The sequence below is a fragment of the Coregonus clupeaformis genome, chromosome 37 (genome assembly GCF_020615455.1).
Source record: "Coregonus clupeaformis isolate EN_2021a chromosome 37, ASM2061545v1, whole genome shotgun sequence".
Classification (NCBI taxonomy): Eukaryota; Metazoa; Chordata; class Actinopteri; order Salmoniformes; family Salmonidae; genus Coregonus; species Coregonus clupeaformis.
In genome coordinates, this window is record NC_059228.1 from 32112559 (window position 1) to 32135299 (window position 22741).

General features: G+C 46.4%; 1 protein-coding gene across 1 annotated transcript in view; it reads left to right on the plus strand.

The window, feature by feature from the left end:
- LOC121580574 (collagen alpha-1(XI) chain-like) overlaps positions 1 to 20290 on the plus strand; it is a 197293-nt gene extending 177003 nt beyond the window's left edge. The window contains exons 51-64 of the mRNA XM_041895525.2: positions 3411 to 3464; positions 5954 to 6007; positions 8115 to 8222; positions 8914 to 8967; positions 9154 to 9207; positions 10306 to 10413; positions 10750 to 10803; positions 10899 to 10934; positions 11046 to 11099; positions 11228 to 11471; positions 15505 to 15617; positions 15799 to 15867; positions 16639 to 16872; positions 19919 to 20290. Coding sequence (XP_041751459.2) covers positions 3411 to 3464; positions 5954 to 6007; positions 8115 to 8222; positions 8914 to 8967; positions 9154 to 9207; positions 10306 to 10413; positions 10750 to 10803; positions 10899 to 10934; positions 11046 to 11099; positions 11228 to 11471; positions 15505 to 15617; positions 15799 to 15867; positions 16639 to 16872; positions 19919 to 20065 — 1383 coding nt within the window. The 3' untranslated portion in view covers positions 20066 to 20290. The remainder of the gene's footprint in view (positions 1 to 3410; positions 3465 to 5953; positions 6008 to 8114; positions 8223 to 8913; positions 8968 to 9153; positions 9208 to 10305; positions 10414 to 10749; positions 10804 to 10898; positions 10935 to 11045; positions 11100 to 11227; positions 11472 to 15504; positions 15618 to 15798; positions 15868 to 16638; positions 16873 to 19918) is intronic.
- The last annotated feature ends 2451 nt before the right edge of the window (positions 20291 to 22741 follow it).

The following is a 22741-nucleotide window of genomic DNA, read 5'->3' on the forward strand; positions in this document are numbered from 1 at the left end:
TGAATCTGGGTTTGGCGGATGCCAGGAGAACGCTACCTGCCCCAATACCTAGTGCCAACTGTAAAGTTTGGTGGAGGAGGAATAATGGTCTGGGGCTGTTTTTCATGGTTTGGTTTAGGCCCCTTAGTTCCAGTGAAGGGAAATCTTAACGCTACAGCATACGATGACATTCTAGATGATTCTGTGCTTCCAACTTTGTGGCAACAGTTTGGGGAAGGCCCTTTCCTGTTTCAGCATGACAATGCCCCCGTGCACAAAGCGAGGTCCATACAAAAATTGTTTGTCAAGATCAGTGTGGAAGAATTTGACTGGCCTGAACAGAGCCCTGACCTCAACCCCATCCAACACCTTTGGGATGAATTGGAATGCCGACTGCGAGCCAGGCCTAATCACTCAATATCAGTGCCCGACCTCACTAATGCTCATGGCTGAATGGAAGCAAGTCCCCCGCAGCAATGTTTCAACATCTAGTGGAAAGCCTTCCCAGAAGAGTGGAGGCTGTTATACAGTTGAAGTCGGAAGTTTACATACACTTAGGTTGGAGTCATTAAAACTCGTTTTTCAACCACTCCACAAATTTCTTGTTAACAAACTATAGTTTTGGCAAGTCGGTTAGGACATCTACTTTGTGCATGACACAAGTAATTTTTCCAACAATTGTTTACAGACAGATTATTTCACTTATAATTCACTGTATCACAATTCCAATGTGTCAGAAGTTTACATACACTAAGTAGACTGTGCTTTTAAACAGCATGGAAAATTCCAGAAAATGATGTCATGGCTTTAGAAGCTTCTGATAGGCTAATTGACATCATTTGACTCAATTGGAGGTGTACCTGTGGATGTATTTCAAGGCCTACCTTCAAACTCAGTGCCTCTTTGCTTAACATCATGGGAAAATCTAAAGAAATCAGCCAAGACCTCAGAAAAAACATTGTAGACCTCCACAAGTCTGGTTCATCCTTGGGAGCAATTTCCAAATGCCTGAAGGTACCACGTTCATCTGTACAAACAATAGTACGCAAGTATAAACACCATGGGACCACACAGCCGTCATACCGCTCAGGAAGGAGACGCGTTCTGTCTCCTAGAGATGAACGTACTTTGGTGCGAAAAGTGCAAATCAATCCCAGAACAACAGCAAAGGACCTTGTGAAGATGCTGGAGGAAACAGGTACAAAAGTATTTATATCCACTGTAAAACGAGTCCTATATCGACATAACCTGAAAGGCCTCTCAGCAAGGAAGAAGCCACTGCTCCAAATCCGCCATTAAAAAGACAGACTACGGTTTGCAACTGCACATGGGGACAAAGATCATACTTTTTGGAGAAATGTCCTCTGGTTGAACAAAAATAGAACTGTTTGGCCATAATGACCATGGTTATGTTTGGAGGAAAAATGGGGATGCTTGCAAGCCGAAGAACACCATCCCAACTGTGAAGCACGGGGGTGGCAGCATCATGCTGTGGGGGTGCTTTGCTGCAGGAGAGACTGGTGCACTTCACAAAATAGATGGCATCATGAGGAAGGAAAATTATGTGGATATATTGAAGCAACAGCTCAAGACATCAGACAGGAAGTTAAAGCTTGGTCGCAAATGGGTCTTCCAAATGGACAATGACCCCAAGCATACTTCCAAAGTTGTGGCAAAATGGCTTAAGGACAACAAAGTCAAGGTATTGGAGTGGCCATCACAAAGCCCTGACCTCAATCCTATAGAACATTTGTGGGCAGAACTGAAAAAGCGTATGCGAGCAAGGAGGCCTACAAACCTGACTCCGTTACACCAGCTCTGTCAGGAGGAATGGGCCAAAATTCACCCAACTTATTGTGGGAAGCTTGTGGAAGGCTACCCGAAACGTTTGACCCAAGTTAAACAATTTAAAGGCAATGCTACCAAATACTAATTGAGTGTATGTAAACTTCTGACCCACTGGGAATGTGATGAAAGAAATAAAAGCTGAAATAAATAATTCTCTCTACTATTATAGTTTGTTTGTCTACACTGCTGAATCTGTGTGATTTATGACTGCTCGACAAGCCGTTTTTGGCTGTTTTTACTGACTGTTACAAACTGTCTTTCTATTTGTGCAAAATAAACTAAACTACGTTGCAGTTATTAAACAAACAATCAATCATAATATTAGTCAAAAATATCAAATTCCCAGTTTATGCTACAAATCCAGCTTCATAAGAGGTTTTAAAAATAGGCTATTATTTGACTCAGAATTTCAGGCTTTAAGTCAGGTTTAAGTAAGGCAGAATAGATGGACTCAATTCAATGCATGATTAATATAATTCACCAATACATTTATTGGTAGTCCAACAAATATTGCTATCAGGTTGTAAATCACAGCTGGCCTGGACATGCACTGTTTCAGTTTCAATTACTCAATATTTTGGAGAAAACGGATGAATTTAACCAAGGCTGGGAATGTCAATACAATCAAACTAGCAAGGGCAATGATCACAAGTCAGTCATAACGTGGCTAGTAGGCTAGCGTAACTATTTATATAGCTATTTATTTACCAAACTAAGAACATGGAGCCTAAGTTGTTGTTGATGTGCATAACTGAGGGAGAGAGAGCCTACCTTTTCATGGTTGTTTGATCAATAGGACTGTAAAGTTCCCAAATGTAAGAGGACTCCCGTGGTGTTTACATATTTGCAGAAATCCATTCAGGTGTATTTTGTGGCGAATGCTTTCTAATGATCTAATGTCGCGCTGTTGCTACTGCCTGTAAACACACCGTCCAGTTCAAAGTGAATGATGGCAGGCCTGTGTGGCAAATAGCTTATTTGCATATAGGCCTACTGTAGCTCTGATTGGCTATGGCGCACCGGTCGGTGTAGAGTCCGTTCCTGGACGAGACAGATGTTTTTATTAGGGTTTTATTTACTGCAGTGTCTATTAATTGTCCAAACGCTCGGCTGCTTTCCCGCTCTATATTACTATAGAATTTTCACAAACGCCTCACTATACGTCATTCCCAAACATTCTATGAATGTATGAAAACTGAAAATGACCATATCTAATCGCTCGCTTGTCAGAATTTTTTTTAAAAAAGGCATCATATTCTTCCTGGGGGTGTATGTGAACAGATTCTAATAAGCTAAAACACTGTCAGATCCACTTTAAAGGTATTGGAGGGTTGCATATAAATAATGTCAACATTGTCCAACACAGATCACAATTTCGCTGGCACAAGATCCTTCCTAACTGATATAGAATTCACTGTTGTTGTTGTTGTTGTTGAGGATGTTGATGATGAGGTTGTTGTTGTTGTTGTTGATGTTGATGATAAGGTTGTTGTTGAGGATTGATGATGATGATGATGATGATGATGTTGTTGTTGTTGTATTGTGGATCTGGTACCTAACTGGTCTGGGGTGTGTTGTTTCAGGGCCCATCTGGTCCTTCTGGAGAAGCTGGGCCACCAGGACCACCCGGGAAGAGGGTAAGTGTCTGCCAACAAAACTTTATTAGCCCACTAAGGTATTCGCTAGCGGAGCTAACACATGTTCCATGTTTCAGGCAAGGTTACTCACCATTATCCAAAATTGTAGATGTTGCTGAATTGAAATACTAGGTACAATACACTACAATACTAATCTGATTTCCCTTGGTTGAGCAGCAACTCTCCACACAAGCCAATATTCAGAGATGGTTTTTTGTTTTTGATTCGTTTTATAATAGAACATCGACCTGTTTTCAGTTTGACTGACAGTGATGCGAAAGCAGTGGGATGAACACTCAAGTCCAGGATGTCAAGATGTCATTCTTACCTCTGGCACCTCCTGCCGATCGTGTCACACAACCCGGGCCTCGCTGTCGAGCGTGGAGATTAACTGCATCCCAAATGTGCACACTCTTCCCTCTGGTGAAAAGTAGTGCACTTTACAAAGGGTTAGGGTGCCCGTTTGGGACGCAGCCTATGTTTTCTTACCACTTGTACAACCTGGCCCAATTAAAGCCGTCACCTTTAATGGAGAAGCAGTAAAATGCTATAAAATGCTATAAACCGCTACACCAATACTGTCAAATAATAAAGAGTTGGCACTGCATGGTGACAAGAACAAGTGTCCCGCATCCCAAATAGAAACCTATTCCTTATGTAGTGCACTACCTTTGGTCAAGTGTGGTGCACTACATAGTGAACATGGTGCCGTTTGGGACGTGGCCCAAAACGTTTTCTTTTAAAATGGAAGCTTCAATTCAGTTCAATTCGAAGTCAATTGGAACGTACTGGTGTTACTTTAACGTACTGGTGTTACTCACACTTTATGTTATTGCACCATCAAATCAAAGATGTGTTTCTACGTGGCTCAGCGTCAAGTGTGAGGGTTTTCCTTCACTTGTAAAATCTAATTTGTGTTGTGGAAAAATATGAGTTGAAAGCTACAGTCTTTATGGACTTTCCCCCTGCACGACACACAATAGATGCTATACATATTCAACTCATTGTGTCAGCTACACCGGGGGACAGTATAGTCATAATATAATCATATGGATGTATTAATATAGTCATATAGATGTATTAATATAGTCATATAGATGTATTAATATAGTCATATAGATGTATTAATATAGTCATACAGATGTATTAATATAGTCATATAGATGTATTAATATAGTCATATGGATGTATTAATATAGTCATATGGATGTATTAATATAGTCATATAGATGTATTAATATAGTCATATAGATGTATTAATATAGTCATATGGATGTATTAATATAGTCATATAGATGTATTAATATAGTCATATAGATGAATTAATATTGTCATATGGATGTATTAATATAGTCATATAGATGTATTATTGTCATATACAGTGCATTCGGAAAGTATTCAGACCCTTGACTTTTTCCACATTTTGTTACATTCGAGCCTTATTCTAAAATTGATTAAATTGTTTTTTTCCATCATCAATCTACACACAATACCACATAGTGACGAAGCAAAAACTGGTTTTTTAGAATTTTTATCAAATGTAGATTTAAAAAAAGAAGGAAATATCACATTTACATAAATATTCAGACTCTTTACTCAGTACTTTGTTGAAGCACCTTTGGCAGCGATTACAACCTCGAGTCTTCTTGGGTATGACGCTACAAGTTTGGCACACCTGTATTTGGGGAAATTCTCCCATTCTTCTATGCAGATCCTCTCATATATTCCAAGACATATCACGCTGATGACACAGCTTCTGGTGCTTAGTAAGCGATATTTCCAAGACATATCACGCCGATGACACAGCTTCTGGTGCTCAGTAAGCGATATTTCCAAGGCATATCACACCGATGACACAAACTGCTGGGCAGATGAAAACATATGTCCATTTACAATATTCAAATGAGCATTTCCCTATATACATACATGTACGATTTCTGACTTACAGTAGGTGTGTAGGTAATTGATGCATGGCGATGCTTAGCTCAGTCAGTTGGGTTGGACTCTGTTAAAAGAAAGACGGATCGGTGTCCGTAACCCAGGGCCATCCAGGGCCATCCAGGGCCATCCAGGGCCATCCAGGGCCATCCAGGGCCATCCAGGTTATGGACAGTGATGCTAAAACAACAACCTGTTTGTAATGCTTTAGCCACAGGCGGTTATTCAGATCTTAATACCATAGCCTCCTTTAGCTACACTACCAGTGTGAATAGAATCTAATTTACTGGAGCCGATTGTCCCTATCTGACCTGCTCTAAGCTGGTTCTGCTTCTAGTCAAGGTCATCAGTCGTATATTGAGACATGACCATCAATAGTTATTACTCAACATATATATATATACAGTATATATTTTTACTTGAATAAGCACCGTTTTTTTCACCCCAAGTGTATATACTAAATAGATGTTGTATTATCTCTAGACTGTTTTAACCATCTGTGATTGTACACTGTATACCAAGCTGATGAGTGGTGCCTCTTACCCCTATAGGGACCAATTGGACCAGCCGGAACTGAGGGAAGACAAGGAGAGAAGGGTTCTAAGGTAAGAGGCAGAGACACACAGAGAGAGACACAGACACACACACACACAGACACACACACACACACACACACACACACACACAGACACACACACACACACACACACACACACACACACACACACACACACACACACAGAACACACACAGACACACACAGACACACACACACACACACACACACAGACACACACACACACACACACAGACACACACACACACACACACACACACACACACACACACACACACACACACACAGACACACACACACACACACACACACACACACACACACACACACACACACACACACACACACACACACACACACACACACACACACACACACACACACGTCCATTCAAACAGAAGTGTAGGATTAGAGTTGATGTGATGGAGACAGGCAAAGCCTCTCAGAACTTTCTGGTCTGTCAAAGCTGGCTTCTAATTGGTTGTCAGAACGGTTTAATCCAGAACGGTTTAATCCTCCAACGCCGTTGTCCGATCTGACGGTACATTTATGGATCTCCAATCCTTTGTGTCTGTTCTCATGGCCTGATGGAGGACATCAGGTGACTGAGTTGAGGCTTCTGTGTGATTGTTGTAATTCCCAAAAACCTCTGAAAGGTGCCTTATCTTTTGAGGGTGAATAGGACTTAATTCTAATAGAATCCTCCCGAGAACTTCAGTTTTTTAATTTTTTTATTAGGATCCCCATTATCTGTTGCGAAAGCAGGAGCTGCTCTTCTTGGGGTCCACACAAAACATGAAACATGACATAATACAGAACATTAATAGACAAGAACAGCTCAAGGACAGAACTACATCAATTTAAAATGGCACACGTAGCCTACATATCAATACATACACACAAACTATCTAGGTCAAATAGGGGAGAGGCCTTGTGCCATGAGGTGTTGCTTTATCTGATTTTTGAAACCAGGTTTGCTGTTTATTTGAGCAATATGAGATGGAAGGGAGTTACATGCAATAATGGCTCTATATAATACTGTACGCTTTCTTGAATTTGTTCTGAATTTGGGGACTGTGAAGAGACCTCTGGTGGCATGTCTGGTGGGGTAAGTGTGTGTGTGTCAGAGCTGTGTGTAAGTTGACTATGCAAACAATTTGGGATTTTCAACACATGAATGTTTCTTATAAAAGAAGTGATGCAGTCAGTCTCTCCTCAACGCTTAGCCAAGAGAGACTGGCATGCATGGTATTGATATCAGCCCTCAACCGTTTTGAGCCAGTTGTAGTAGTACAGTAATTGAACTGTATTAAACAGTTTTCACCTTCACTTTATAAGTCTAATTTATAGATCTCTCTCTCTCTCTTCTATGCCTATACTATGTATTCTGATTCAACATGTCAGCTAATCATCAAGTCCTTGATTAGATGAATCAGGTAGTACAACAACACGGTGAAACGTCCCCGAGGAAGGAAGGTCATGCTGAACTGATTTGAATGTAGCTGAATGTTACTACTGTGTGATATTGATTACAGTGGTATTGAATGTTATATGATTGTGTTTTGCAGGGTGAGGCTGAAGATATTGATTACAGTGGTATTGAATGTTATGATTGTGTTTTGCAGGGTGAGGCTGAAGATATTGATTACAGTGGTATTGAATGTTATGATTGTGTTTTGCAGGGTGAGGCTGAAGATATTGATTACAGTGGTATTCAATGTTATGATTGTGTTTTGCAGGGTGAGGCTGAAGATATTGATACAGTGGTATTCAATGTTATGATTGTGTTTTGCAGGGTGAGGCTGAAGATATTGATTACAGTGGTATTCAATGTTATGATTGTGTTTTGCAGGGTGAGGCTGAAGATATTGATTACAGTGGTATTGAATGTTATGATTGTGTTTTGCAGGGTGAGGCTGAAGATATTGATTACAGTGGTATTCAATGTTATGATTGTGTTTTGCAGGGTGAGGCTGAAGATATTGATTACAGTGGTATTCAATGTTATGATTGTGTTTTGCAGGGTGAGGCTGAAAATATTGATACAGTGGTATTCAATGTTATGATTGTGTATTGCAGGGTGAGGCTGAAAATATTGATACAGTGGTATTCAATGTTATGATTGTGTATTGCAGGGTGAGGCTGGAGCAGATGGGCCTGATGGTAAAACTGGACCTGTCGGACCCCAGGGGCCCTCTGGGAAGCCTGGACCTGACGGCCTGCGTGGAATCCCCGGCCCTGTTGTGAGTTAACTAGCTATACACAATCTGTTATGCATGATCTACACACTACAGTATCGCTGTCATGACTCCTCTGAAGCTAAGCAGGGACGGGAGACTCCCCTGGATGGGAGACCAGATGGAAGTGGTGTTGGAGGGCCAGTAGGAGGCAGTCTTTCCTCTGGTCTAAGGAGATCCCAGTGCCCCAGGGCAGTGATGGGGACATTGCCCTGTGTAGGGTGCAGTCTTTCAGATGGGACGTTAAACGGGTGTCCCGACTCTCTGTGGTCACTAAAGATCCCATGGAACTGATCGTAAGAGTAGGGGTGTTAACCCCGGTGTCCTGGCTAAATTCCCAATCTGGCCTTCATACCATCATGGCCACCTAATCATCCCCTGCTTCCAATTGGCTCATTCATCGCCCCCTCCTTTCCCCTGTAACTATTCCACAGGTCGTCGCTGTGAATGAGAATGTGTTCTCAGTCAACTTACCTGGTAAAATAAAGGTTAAATAAATCAATAAAATGAGTTAGCTGGCTAGATTCAGGTCCTAACTAATCAGATGACAGATACAGTGTATGTTACATATATATGCTTATCATCACATTATCAAGATTAAAATGGTGTGATAATGGTAATAATAATGATAATGTGACGATAATGTGATGGATAATGTGAAGGATAATGTAATGGAGGATGTGATACATATTCTCAGGGTGAACAAGGACTTCCTGGTGCTTCTGGAATGGACGGACCTCCCGGACCAATGGTAATAACAACATGATAACAACATGATAATTACAAGGTTTTTGTATTTACGTGTATTTACATAGCCCCCTTTTCCTCCAACTCAAAGCACCTTATACTGGAGGGTGACTCATCCTTAGATATACTGTTCCATCCACTGATTAGTCCGTCTGTGACAAACTGATTCCGGATGTTTCTCTCTTTTCAGGGTCCCCCTGGTCTTGCTGGTTTGAAAGGAACTTCTGGCGGTAAGGGAGAAAAGGTACGACTAGAACATTCTGATGCTGACGACGACGTTATAGAGAAAAATAATGTTCCCTCCATCTCTCTTTCAAAGTTAACAAAGTTTGTGCTTTACAGAGTCAACTCTCTATGTGATTTAATGTGGTGATTGAATATGTACACGTGATTTAATCGAATGTGTGTAATGATCATAGGTTTATACTCCTGAGTGGCGCAGTGGTCTAAGGCACTGCATCGCAGTGCTAACTGTGCCACTAGAGATCCTGGTTCGAATCCAGGCTCTGTCGCAGCCGGCCGCGACCGGGAGACTCATGGGCGGCGCACAATTGGCCTAGGGTCGTCCAGGGTAGGGGAGGGAATGGCCGGCAGGGATGTAGCTCACTTGATAGAGCATGGCGTTTGCAACGCCAGGGTTGTGGGTTCGATTCCCACGGGGGGCCAGTATAAAAAATAAATAATAATAACGTATTCACTAACTGTAAGTCGCTCTGGATAAGAGCATCTGCTAAATGACTAAAATGTAAATGTAAATGTTTAGAGCTAGCATGCAGCAGTATAGTAGACCTAGCAATAGACTCTAGTTACAGTAGCAGGTGCCATAGACGCACTACCACTGTTAAATCTATTCTATAAACAGAATGGTCCTTTACCTTCGTAACTAAGACAGTATTTTGTTACCCGCAACACACAGAGACCACTAATAAAGTGGCAGGTGGTTTCAACTCGTTAGTTTAATCTACATAATGTTACTTGGCATAAGTTAACAACAGATTGTGATGAGCAAAGATGTTGACAAAGTTACATGTGATTTGCGTGTGATTGATCACTGCTACAGCATTTCTCCTGTCTGTGGATGTCTGTTTACACTATTTCTGTGACAGTTAATCTGAAGCTATTTCTCTCTCTGTCGTGTACTGTGTGAATATCCCATCTAACACTGTCCACATCTCTCTCTCCTCCCCCTCTCTCCATCTCTCTCTCGCTTTCTCGCTCTCCTTCTCTCTCTTCCCCTCCACCTCTCTCTCTCCCTCCCCCTCTCTCCTTCTCTCTCTTCCCCTCCCCCTCTCTCTCCCTCCCTCTCTCTCTCCCTCCCCCTCTCTCTCTCCCTGTCCTCCAGGGTCACCCAGGTCTGATTGGTCTGATTGGACCGCCTGGTGAGTTCGGAGAGAAGGGAGACAGAGGTCTGCCTGGACCCCAGGGAACTGGTGGAGGCAAGGGAGATGCTGTAAGTGACTGACAAGTGTATTACTCATTGATTAACTATCTATAAACAAATGATTAATAGTCGATGAATGGCGCATTAATCTTTTATTAACCACACCTTTATGTAAAGTGTTAGCTCATTGGTTCATACTACTGTAAAGTGTTAGCTCATTGGTTCATACTACTGTAAAGTGTTAGCTCATTGGTTCATACTACTGTAAAGTGTTAGCTCATTGGTTCATACTACTGTAAAGTCTTAGCTCATTGGTTCATACTACTGTAAAGTCTTAGCTCATTGGTTCATACTACTGTAAAGTCTTATCTCATTGGTTAATACTGCTGTGCTGTGTCTCTGTAGGGTGTTGGCGGTTCCGCTGGTCCTCTTGGGCCTCCTGGTCCCCCTGGTATTCCTGTAAGTTCCTTGTCAAAACATCCACATTTTCTACCATTTCATCATGTTCCTAGTCTTACTGTTCACTGTGTGTCTCTCTTTTTCTTTCCCCTTAGGGAGCTGTAGGTTCTAAAGGTTCCAAGGGATCAACGGTAAGTTCTGTTCACCAGAAGACTAACTGAAAACACTAAGATCCCTCTGTGGTATATATGACTGGTGTGATAACGTCCGTGTGTAATGTTGTGTCCTCTGTCTGTTGTTAGGGTGGAGCTGGCCAGAAGGGCGACACTGGTATGATCGGACCACCCGGACCTCCTGTAAGTCAACATTTCCTCTCTCAACAAGAGCTCAGATGCTTTCACGACTCTCCACTTTGATTGACCTTTCGCCTATTTCTGATTGGCCAATTTCACTGACCCCTGACCTCTGTGCTCTTCCATTTCAGGGTCCTCCTGGGGACATCATCCAGCCGCTGCCCATCCAGCAGGCGAGCAGGAAGAACAGACGGCAGGCGGAGGACGACGGCGTGCAGGGCGACGCGGAGGCCACAGCGGACATGGAGGACGTGTTCGGTTCCCTGAACAACCTGAAGCAGGACATCGAGAGGATGAAGTTCCCCATGGGGACGCAGGACAACCCTGCCAGGACCTGTAACGACCTGCACCTCAGCCAGCCTGACTTCCCTGACGGTGGGTTAGAGAGATAGGGTCCAGAGTTTTTATCCTAGTCTGGTCACATGGTAAAGAACAGGACAGGTCAGATGTCTGGAGGGCTGATGTACTGCTAGTTGATGTTCTACCTGGTAGTTCGTTCATTGGCTAGCATCTCTAATTGGCCAGCGACAGAGATTCCAGTCACATGGTGTTAAAAGTAGTTGAATAGCCTTGGTATAGGATGTTTTACAACCACCTGCACCTCAGTCAGTCTGATATCCCTGGTGGTGGGTCATTAGAGAGATAGGGGATCCAGAGTCTTTCCTGCACCTCAGCCAGTCTGATATCCCTGGTGGTGGGCCTAGTCTGGTCCCAGATCTGTGTGCGATCAGGTTAGAGATCTAGTCTGGTCCGATCATGCCAACAACGTTTGGTGTGACAATACGTGATAAGGAGTTGGCAAGAGAACAGAACCAGACTGGTACCCAGGCTTTTAGAGAACAGAACCAGACTGGTACCCAGGCTATTAGAGAACAGAACTAGACTGGTACCCAGGCCTTTAGACAACAGAACCAGACTGGTACCCAGGCTATTAGAGAACAGAACCAGACTGGTACCCAGGCTTTTAGACAACAGAACCAGACTGGTACCCAGGCTTTTAGAGAACAGAACCAGACTGGTACCCAGGCTTTTAGAGAACAGAACCAGACTGGTACCCAGGCTATTAGAGAACAGAACCAGACTGGTACCCAGGCTTTTAGAGAACAGAACCAGACTGGTACCCAGGCTATTAGACAACAGAACCAGACTGGTACCCAGGCCTTTAGAGAACAGAACCAGACTGGTACCCAGGCTATTAGAGAACAGAACCAGACTGGTACCCAGGCTATTAGACAACAGAACCAGACTGGTACCCAGGCCTTTAGACAACAGAACCAGGCTGGTACCCAGGCTATTAGAGAACAGAACCAGACTGGTACCCAGGCCTTTAGACAACAGAACCAGACTGGTACCCAGGCTATTAGAGAACAGAACCAGACTGGTACCCAAGCCTTTAGACAACAGAACCAGACTGGTACCCAGGCTATTAGAGAACAGAACCAGACTGGTACCCAGGCTATTAGACAACAGAACCAGACTGGTACCCAGGCTATTAGACAACAGAACCAGACTGGTACCCAGGCTATTAGACAACAGAACCAGACTGGTACCCAGGCCTTTAGACAACAGAACCAGGCTGGTACCCAGGCTATTAGAGAACAGAACCAGACTGGTACCCAGGCCTTTAGACAACAGAACCAGACTGGTACCCAGGCTATTAGAGAACAGAACCAGACTGGTACCCAGGCCTTTAGACAACAGAACCAGACTGGTACCCAGGCTATTAGAGAACAGAACCAGACTGGTACCCAGGCTATTAGACAACAGAACCAGACTGGTACCCAGGCTATTAGAGAACAGAACCAGACTGGTACCCAGGCTATTAGAGAACATAACCAGACTGGTACCCAGGCTATTAGAGAACATAACCAGACTGGTACCCAGGCTATTAGAGAACAGAACCAGACTGGTACCCAGGCTTTTAGAGAACAGAACCAGACTGGTACCCAGGCCTTTAGACAACAGAACCAGACTGGTACCCAGGCTATTAGAGAACAGAACCAGACTGGTACCCAGGCCTTTAGACAACAGAACCAGGCTGGTACCCAGGCTATTAGAGAACAGAACCAGACTGGTACCCAGGCTTTTAGACAACAGAACCAGACTGGTACCCAGGCTATTAGAGAACAGAACCAGACTGGTACCCAGGCTTTTAGACAACAGAACCAGACTGGTACCCAGGCTATTAGACAACAGAACCAGACTGGTACCCAGGCTATTAGACAACAGCACCAGACTGGTACCCAGGCCTTTAGACAACAGAACCAGACTGGTACCCAGGCTTTTAGACAACAGAACCAGACTGGTACCCAGGCTATTAGAGAACAGAACCAGACTGGTACCCAGGCTATTAGAGAACAGAACCAGGCTGGTACCCAGGCTATTAGACAACAGAACCAGACTGGTACCCAGGCTATTAGAGAACAGAACCAGACTGGTACCCAGGCTATTAGAGAACAGAACCAGACTGGTACCCAGGCTTTTAGAGAACAGAACCAGACTGGTACCCAGGCTTTTAGACAACAGAACCAGACTGGTACCCAGGCTTTTAGACAACAGAACCAGACTGGTACCCAGGCTTTTAGAGAACAGAACCAGACTGGTACCCAGGCCTTTAGACAACAGAACCAGACTGGTACCCAGGCTTTTAGACAACAGAACCAGACTGGTACCCAGGCTATTAGAGAACAGAACCAGACTGGTACCCAGGCCTTTAGACAACAGAACCAGACTGGTACCCAGGCTTTTAGACAACAGAACCAGACTGGTACCCAGGCTATTAGAGAACAGAACCAGACTGGTACCCAGGCTATTAGAGAACAGAACCAGACTGGTACCCAGGCTATTAGAGAACAGAACCAGACTGGTACCCAGGCTATTAGAGAACAGAACCAGACTGGTACCCAGGCTATTAGAGAACAGAACCAGACTGGTACCCAGGCTATTAGACAACAGAACCAGACTGGTACCCAGGCTTTTAGACAACAGAACCAGACTGGTACCCAGGCTATTAGAGAACAGAACCAGACTGGTACCCAGGCTTTTAGACAACAGAACCAGACTGGTACCCAGGCCTTTAGAGAACAGAACCAGACTGGTACCCAGGCTATTAGACAACAGAACCAGACTGGTACCCAGGCTATTAGACAACAGAACCAGACTGGTACCCAGGCTATTAGACAACAGAACCAGACTGGTACCCAGGCTTTTAGACAACAGAACCAGACTGGTACCCAGGCTTTTAGACAACAGAACCAGACTGGTACCCAGGCTATTAGACAACAGAACCAGACTGGTACCCAGGCTTTTAGACAACAGAACCAGACTGGTACCCAGGCTTTTAGAGAACAGAACCAGACTGGTACCCAGGCTATTAGAGAACAGAACCAGACTGGTACCCAGGCTTTTAGAGAACAGAACCAGACTGGTACCCAGGCTATTAGAGAACAGAACCAGACTGGTACCCAGGCCTTTAGACAACAGAACCAGACTGGTACCCAGGCTTTTAGAGAACAGAACCAGGTAGAAGGACTACCAGTTCCAGACTCTGTGTATACTTCCATATTAACTCTTCATTTACAAATGTGATATTTACTTGGCAAAGGTTTATGTGACTGAAAAGTAAAGTAAAAAAAGTAAAGAGCAGTGCTTTTCTCAATCTGAGTCTCTCTCAATCTGAGTCTCTCTCAATCTGAGTCTCTCTCAATCTGAGTCTCTCTCAATCTGAGCGTCTCTCTCAATCTGAGCGTCTCTCTCAATCTGAGCGTCTCTCTTAATCTGAGTCTCTCAATCTGAGTCTCTCTCAATCTGAGTCTCTCTCAATCTGAGTCTCTCTCTTAATCTGAGTCTCTCTCAATCTGAGTCTCTCTCAATCTGAGCGTCTCTCTCAATCTGAGCGTCTCTCTCAATCTGAGCGTCTCTCTCAATCTGAGTCTCTCTCAATCTGAGTCTCTCTCAATCTGAGTCTCTCTCAATCTGAGTCTCTCTCAATCTGAGTCTCTCTCTTAATCTGAGTCTCTCTCAATCTGAGTCTCTCTCAATCTGAGTCTCTCTCTCAATCTGAGCGTCTCTCTTAATCTGAGTCTCTCTCAAACTGAGTCTCTCTCAATCTGAGTCTCTCTTAATCTGAGTCTCTCTCAATCTGAGTCTCTCTCAATCTGAGCGTCTCTCTCAATCTGAGTGTCTCTCTCAATCTGAGCGTCTCTCTTAATCTGAGCGTCTCTCTTAATCTGAGCGTCTCTCTCAATCTGAGTCTCTCTCAATCTGAGCATATCATTCAATCTGGGCATCTCATTCAATCTGAGTGATTCCCGATATACAGTAATATGAGGCATTGTGCATTAACCTTGCCATATGGCCCCAGTACATCATGTTAATGGCTGTGTGTAATGTGTGTTGTGATGTTCAGGTGAATACTGGATCGATCCTAACCAGGGCTGTACTGGAGACTCCTTCAAGGTCTACTGTAACTTCACCGCTGGAGGAGAGACCTGTATCTACCCCGACAAGAAGTCCGCCGGTGTACGTTACTGGGAAATAACGTATATAATGCCTATAGATACAAGAACAAGTTGCAGTAAATTTGAACCTGAATTTTCACTGCATTTTCATACTCACTGTTAGACCTATTCTGTATATATATTTTATTCAGAGACATTAACAGTTAGCATGTTGTTTTATTTCTATGTATTCTGTGTAACAGGTCAGAATATCTAACTGGCCCAAGGAGGCTCCAGGATCATGGTTCAGTGAATTTAAACGGGGAAAAATAGTAAGTATAGGAAATATCCAACTCTCAAAGAAGTTATAGATTTCTGAAATTCAAAATCACTTTCAATGACAACTGTCACCATTTCTCCAACTCTCCTCCCTCCCATCCTCCCTCCCCTCTACCTCACCCCCTCCCCCTCCCCTCTACCTCACCCTCTCCCCTCCCCTCTACCTCACCCTCTCCCCCTCCCTTCTACCTCACCCTCTCCCCCTCCCCTCTACCTCCCCCTTTCCCCCTCCCCTCTACCTCCCCCTTTCCCCCTCCCCTCTACCTCCCCCTCTCCCTCCCCTCTACCTCACCCTCTCCCCCTCCCCTCTACCTCCCCCTCTCCCCTCCCCTCTACCTCCCCCTTTCCTCCTCCCCTCTACCTCACCCTCTCCCCTCCCTCTACCTCACCCTCTCCCCTCCCTCTACCTCACCCTCTCCCCTCCCTTCTACCTCACCCTCTCCCCCTCCCCCTCTACCTCCCCCCTTTCCCCCTCCCCTCTACCTCCCCCTTTCCCCCTCCCTCTACCTCCCCCCTCCCTTCCCCTCTACCTCACCCTCTCCCCCTCCTCTACCTCACCCTCTCCCTCCCTCTACCTCCCCCTTTCCCCTCCCTCTACCTCCCCTTTCCTCCTCCCCTCTACCTCACCCTCTCCCCCTCCCCTCTACCTCACCCTCTCCCCCTCCCCTCTACCTCCCCCTTTCCCCCTCCCCTCTACCTCCCCCTTTCCTCCTCCCCTCTACCTCACCCTCTCCCCCTCCCCTCTACCTCACCCTCTCCCCCAGTTGAACTACGTGGACATGGAGGAGAACACCATCCAGACGGTCCAGATGACCTTCCTGAAGCTGCTCAGCTCAACGGCCCGTCAGAACTTCACCTACATCTGCCACCAGTCCGTAGCCTGGTACGATGCCAAGGCAGACGGCTACGACAAGGCTCTACGCTTCCTGGGTTACAACGACGAGGAGATGTCCTATGATAATAACCCCTTCATCAAGGCACTGTCGGACGGATGCTCAGTAAGGACACAGTATAGATTATATACAGAATTTAGGTTATATTATAAACAGTATGTAGGTTATATTATATACAGGTTAAATTATATACAGGTTATATTATATACAGGTTATATTATATACAGTATGCAGGTTAAATTATATGCAGTATTGAGGTTATATTATATACAGTATGTAGGTTAAATTATATACAGGTTATATTATATACAGGTTATATTATATACAGTATTGAGGTTATATTATTTACAGGTTATATTATATACAGTATTGAGGTTATATTATATACAGGTTATATTATATACAGTATTGAGGTTATATTATATACAGGTTATATTATATACAGTATGCAGGTTATATTATATACAGTATGTAAGTTATATTATATACAGGTTATATTATATACAGGTTATATTATATACAGTATTGAGGTTATATTATATACCGGTTATATTATATACAGTATGTAGGTGAAATTATATACCGGTTATATTATATACACTACGATAATAACCCATTCATCCAGGCTCTGCTATTGATTGAGTCGGCCGCAACCGGGAGACCAATTGGGCGGCGCACAATTGGCCCAGCGTCGTCCAGGGTAGGGGAGGGAATGGCCGGCAGGGAGGTAGCTCAGTTGGTAGAGCATGGCGTTTGCAACGCCAGGGTTGTGGGTTCGATTCCCACGGGGGGCCAGTATGAAAATAAAAAAAGTAATGTATGCACTAACTGTAAGTCGCTCTGGATAAGAGCGTCTGCTAAATGATGTAAAATGTAAAAAATGGTTCCATTGGAAATTCCATTGGTTTCATTAGAGATTTCATTGGTTCCATTTGAGAGTCTATTGGTTCCATTTGAGAGTCTATTGGTTCCATTGGAGATTCCACTGGTTCCATTGTACTGGGTAGATGGTGACATTGTTGCATTGTTACTAAATGGTCTACCAAACAGTAGTTACTGGTAGATATTGATTGATCCTGGTAACTGGTAGATATTGATTGATCCTGGTAAATAGTAGATATTTATTGATCCTGTTAACTGGTAGTTCTTTATCAGATCTTGATCACCACAGTAACTCTCTCCCTCTCCCTTCCCTTTCCATCTTCCCTTCCCCTCTCCCCCCTCCTCCATCTTCCCTTCCCCTCTCCCCCCTCCTCCGTCTTCCCTTCCCCTCTCCCCCCTCCTCCATCTTCCCTTCCACTCTCCCCCCTCCTCCGTCTTCCCTTCCCCTCTCCCCCCTCCCCCCTCCTCCATCTTCCCTTCCACTCTCCCCCTCCTCCGTCTTCCCTTCCCCTCTCCCCCCTCCTCCATCTTCCCTTCCACTCTCCCCCCTCCTCCGTCTTCCCTTCCACTCTCCCCCTCCTCCATCTTCCCTTCCCCTCTCCCCCCTCCTCCATCTTCCCTTCCACTCTCCCCCTCCTCCATCTTCCCTTCCCCTCTCCCCCTCCTCCATCTTCCCTTCCACTCTCCCCCTCCTCCGTCTTCCCTTCCACTCTCCCCCTCCTCCGTCTTCCCTTCCCCTCTCCCCCTCCTCCGTCTTCCCTTCCTCTCCCCCCCTCCGTCTTCCTTCCTCCTCCATCTTCCCTTCCACTCCCTCCCCCCTCCGTCTTCCCTTCCACTCCCCCTCCTCCGTCTTCCCTTCACTCTCCCCCTCCTCCATCTTTCCTTCCACTCTCCCCCTCCTCCGTCTTCCCTTCCCTCTCCCCCTCCTCCATCTTCCTCCCCTCTCCCCCTCCTCCATCTTCCTTCCCCTCTCCCCCTCCTCCATCTTCCCTTCCCTCTCCCCCTCCTCCGTCTTCCCTTCCCTCTCCCCCTCCTCCATCTTCCCTTCCCCTCTCCCCCTCCTCCGTCTTCCCTTCCCCTCTCCTCCCTCCCCCATCTTCCCTTCCCCTCTCCCCCCTCCTCCATCTTCCCTTCCCCTCTCCCCTCCTCCATCTTCCCTTCCCCTCTCCCCCTCCTCCATCTTCCCTTCCCCTCTCCCCCTCCTCCGTCTTCCTTCCCCTCTCCCCCTCCTCCGTCTTCCCTTCCCCTCTCCCCCCTCCTCCGTCTTCCCTTCCCTCTCCCCCTCCTCCATCTTCCCTTCCCTCTCCCCCTCCTCCATCTTCCCTTCCCCTCTCCCCCCTCCTCCATCTTCCCTTCCCCTCTCCCCCCTCCTCCATCTTCCCTTCCCCTCTCCCCCCTCCTCCATCTTCCCTTCCCCTCTCCCCCCTCCTCCGTCTTCCCTTCCACTCTCCCCCCTCCTCCATCTTCCCTTCCCCTCTCCCCCCTCCTCCATCTTCCCTTCCCCTCTCCCCCCTCCTCCGTCTTCCCTTCCCCTCTCCACCCTCCTCCATCTTCCCTTCCCTTCCACTCTCCCCCCTCCTCCGTCTTCCCTTCCACTCTCCCCCCTCCTCCGTCTTCCCTTCCCCTCTCCCCCCTCCTCCATCTTCCCTTCCCTTCCCCCCTCCCCCCTCCTCCGTCTTCCCTTCCCCTCTCCCCCCTCCTCCGTCTTCCCTTCCACTCTCCCCCCTCCTCCGTCTTCCCTTCCCCTCTCCCCCCTCCTCCATCTTCCCTTCCCCTCTCCCCCTCCTCCGTCTTCCCTTCCCCTCTCCCCCTCCCCTTCCCTTCCCCTCTCCCCCTCCTCCATCTTCCCTTCCCCTCTCCCCCTCCTCCGTCTTCCCTTCCACTCTCCCCCTCCTCCATCTTCCCTTCCCCTCTCCCCCTCCTCCATCTTCCCTTCCCCTCTCCCCCTCCTCCGTCTTCCCTTCCCTCTCCACCCTCCTCCATCTTCCCTTCCTTCCACTCTCCCCCTCCTCCGTCTTCCCTTCCACTCTCCCCCTCCTCCGTCTTCCCTTCCCTCTCCCCCTCCTCCATCTTCCCTTCCCTTCCCTCCCCCCTCCTCCGTCTTCCCTTCCCCTCTCCCCCCTCCTCCGTCTTCCCTTCCACTCTCCCCCCTCCTCCGTCTTCCCTTCCCCTCTCCCCCCTCCTCCATCTTCCCTTCCCTTCCCCCCTCCCCCCTCCTCCGTCTTCCCTTCCCCTCTCCCCCCTCCCCCTTCCCTTCTATCCCCTCCAGCTGAAGTTGGGCTACTCCAAGACGGTGATGGAGATCAACACTCCTCGTATCGACCAGGTGCCCATCATCGACGTCATGTTCAATGACTTTGGCGAACCCAACCAGCGGTTCGGTTTCGAGGTGGGCCCTGTCTGCTTCATGGGCTAGGACCAGACCAGACCACCCCTGCCCCCCCCCCACCCCACCCCACCCGACCAGCTGAAGGACAGGGTTAGAGTGCGTTCTGTTCCTTGTACTGCCGACTGACCCCCCTATTCTCCACTCACCCTGGCCTTGCCCTGCCCTAGCCTCAGGCTCTAAACCAAACCTGTGTTTTATATCATTGATAAGATGATAAGACCACCAGTATCAGACCACCAGCACGCTGCCCTACCCCCCAGAGAACAATGTGCCCCCCTCCTCTGCCCTACCCCCCCTAGAGAACAACGTTACCCCCTCCTCTGCCCTACCCCCTAGAGAACAACGTGCCCCCCTCCTCTGCCCTACCCCCCCTAGAGAACAACGTGCCCCCTCCTCTGCCCAACCCCCCTAGAGAACAACGTGCCCCCTCCTCTGCCCAACCCCCCTAGAGAACAACGTGCCCCCCTCCTCTGCCCTACCCCCTAGAGAACAACGTGCCCCCCTCCTCTGCCCCCCCTATAGAACAATGTGCCCCCCTCCTCTGCCCTACCCCCCCTAGAGAACAACGTGCCCCCCTCCTCTGCCCTACCCCCCTAGAGAACAACGTGCCCCCCTCCTCTGCCCTACCCCCCCTAGAGAACAACGTGCCCCCTCCTCTGCCCAACCCCACCCCTAGAGAACAACGTGCCCCCCTCCTCTGCCCAACCCCCCCTAGAGAACAACGTGCCCCCCCTCCTCTGCCCCCCTATAGAACAACGTGCCCCCCTCCTCTGCCCCCCTATAGAACAACGTGCCCCCCTCCTCTGCCCTACCCCCCTAGAGAACAACGTGCCCCCCTCCTCTGCCCTGTCATAGAAGCATTGTCCCAGGGGAATACTCCTCGCCCTTGTAGGGCCAATCACGTAATGACTTTAACTTGTTTGTAACGGGAGGGAGTGACATGAGGAATAAAGGATGTTTGATGCCGTGGACGGACAGTGGCGCACTTTCAGCAAACAGAGGGAGGACCCACTCACCCCAACCCCCAAGACCCCCTTCCCCCTCACCCAACCAAGAGGGAGGACCCACTCACCCCAACCCCCAAGACCCCTCCCCCCTCACCCAACCAAGAGGGAGGATCCACTCACTCCAACCCCCAAGACCCCCTTCCCCCCTCACCCAACCAAGAGGGAGGATCCACTCACTCCAACGCCCAAGACCCCCTTTCCTCTCCTCGTCTTCCCCCTTCTCGTCCCTTACCCCATGACCCTATCTAGAGAGATGTCCCACTCACCCCCCCAAGCCCCCTACCTCCCTTCTACTCCTCACTTCCTACCCCGTCTCCCCCAGCCCATCCTCCCTGTCTGGTAGCACCAGCCCCCTCGTCCCTCCCCCAGCCCATCCTCCCTGTCTGTTAGCACCAGCCCCCTCGTCCCTCCCCCAGCCCATCCTCCCTGTCTGTTAGCACCAGCCCCCTCGTCCCTCCCCCAGCCCATCCTCCCTGTCTGTTAGCATCAGCCCCCTCGTCCCTCCCCCAGCCCAGCCTCCCTGTCTGTTAGCACCAGTGCTGCTCAAGATACAACCACAGAGGTGCTATTGTGCGGAACACAGAACACCAAAGGTGCTATAAAAAAAGTGCATTTTTATAAACTGTAATTATTATTATTATTTTGTACAATACTGTTCTCTTTCTGAATCCACTCTTCAAAAAAACAAAACGTGCATGTGTACCAAGACTCTTAATAAAAATGTTTTAATAATGTTTTAATAAATACATGTTAGTAATACTACATAGAAAATACGTTTGCAATAAATATATTTGTCTGTTTTAAATGTCTGTTGAGAAACGAATTGGTAAGTAAGCAAGTAGTCATATGTTGTTGTTTTTGGAATACAGTGTTAATATCAGCAGTTGAATTCAAATCTTCTCTGTTTGTAATTATGAAGAATCTCCTTTGTAAATATTGACCATTATAAAGCACTTAAAGCATATACTATACTATACTATACTATACTATACTATACTATACTATACTATACTATACTATACTATACAGTAAGGGTTATACACATAGTATGGCTATATATGGTTACCAAGGGTTACTAAACCAAACTGGACTACAACAACAACCAAATCAAAGTGAGCTCTCTAAACAGGACTTGTTGTTGTTTCAAACTATTACATCTTGTTTTTGTTTTCTTATTTCTGCCCACTAAAATCAAGAAGTTAAGATTGCAGAGTAAATTAAAAAATGAGTGATGTGAAAATGTCCACAATGCCAATAGGTGTCATCCTCTCAACTAAAGCCTCTACTGCCAGATAGATATGACCCCACAGAATGGTATACCTCAGTCGCTCTACGTACATAAAGTTGAGATGCTATAGGATGGATGACAAACCCTATATATATATATATATATATATATATATATATATACAGTGCCCTCCACAATTATTGGCACCCCTGTTTAAGATGTGGTCGAGGACTTCCAAAAATTCTCCTTTTTTTTTAAACAACATAGAACCCAAATGCAAAAAAAGAGAAAAATCCAGCCTTTTATTGAAGTACATTACTTTGGTGTAAAAAAAAAAATCACACATTTAGAAAAAAAAAAACTTGAAATCATGTGTCCCACAATTATTGGCACCCCTGATGTTAATACTTTGTACAACCCCCTTTTGCCAACAAGACAGCACTTAATCTCCTCCTATAACATTTCACA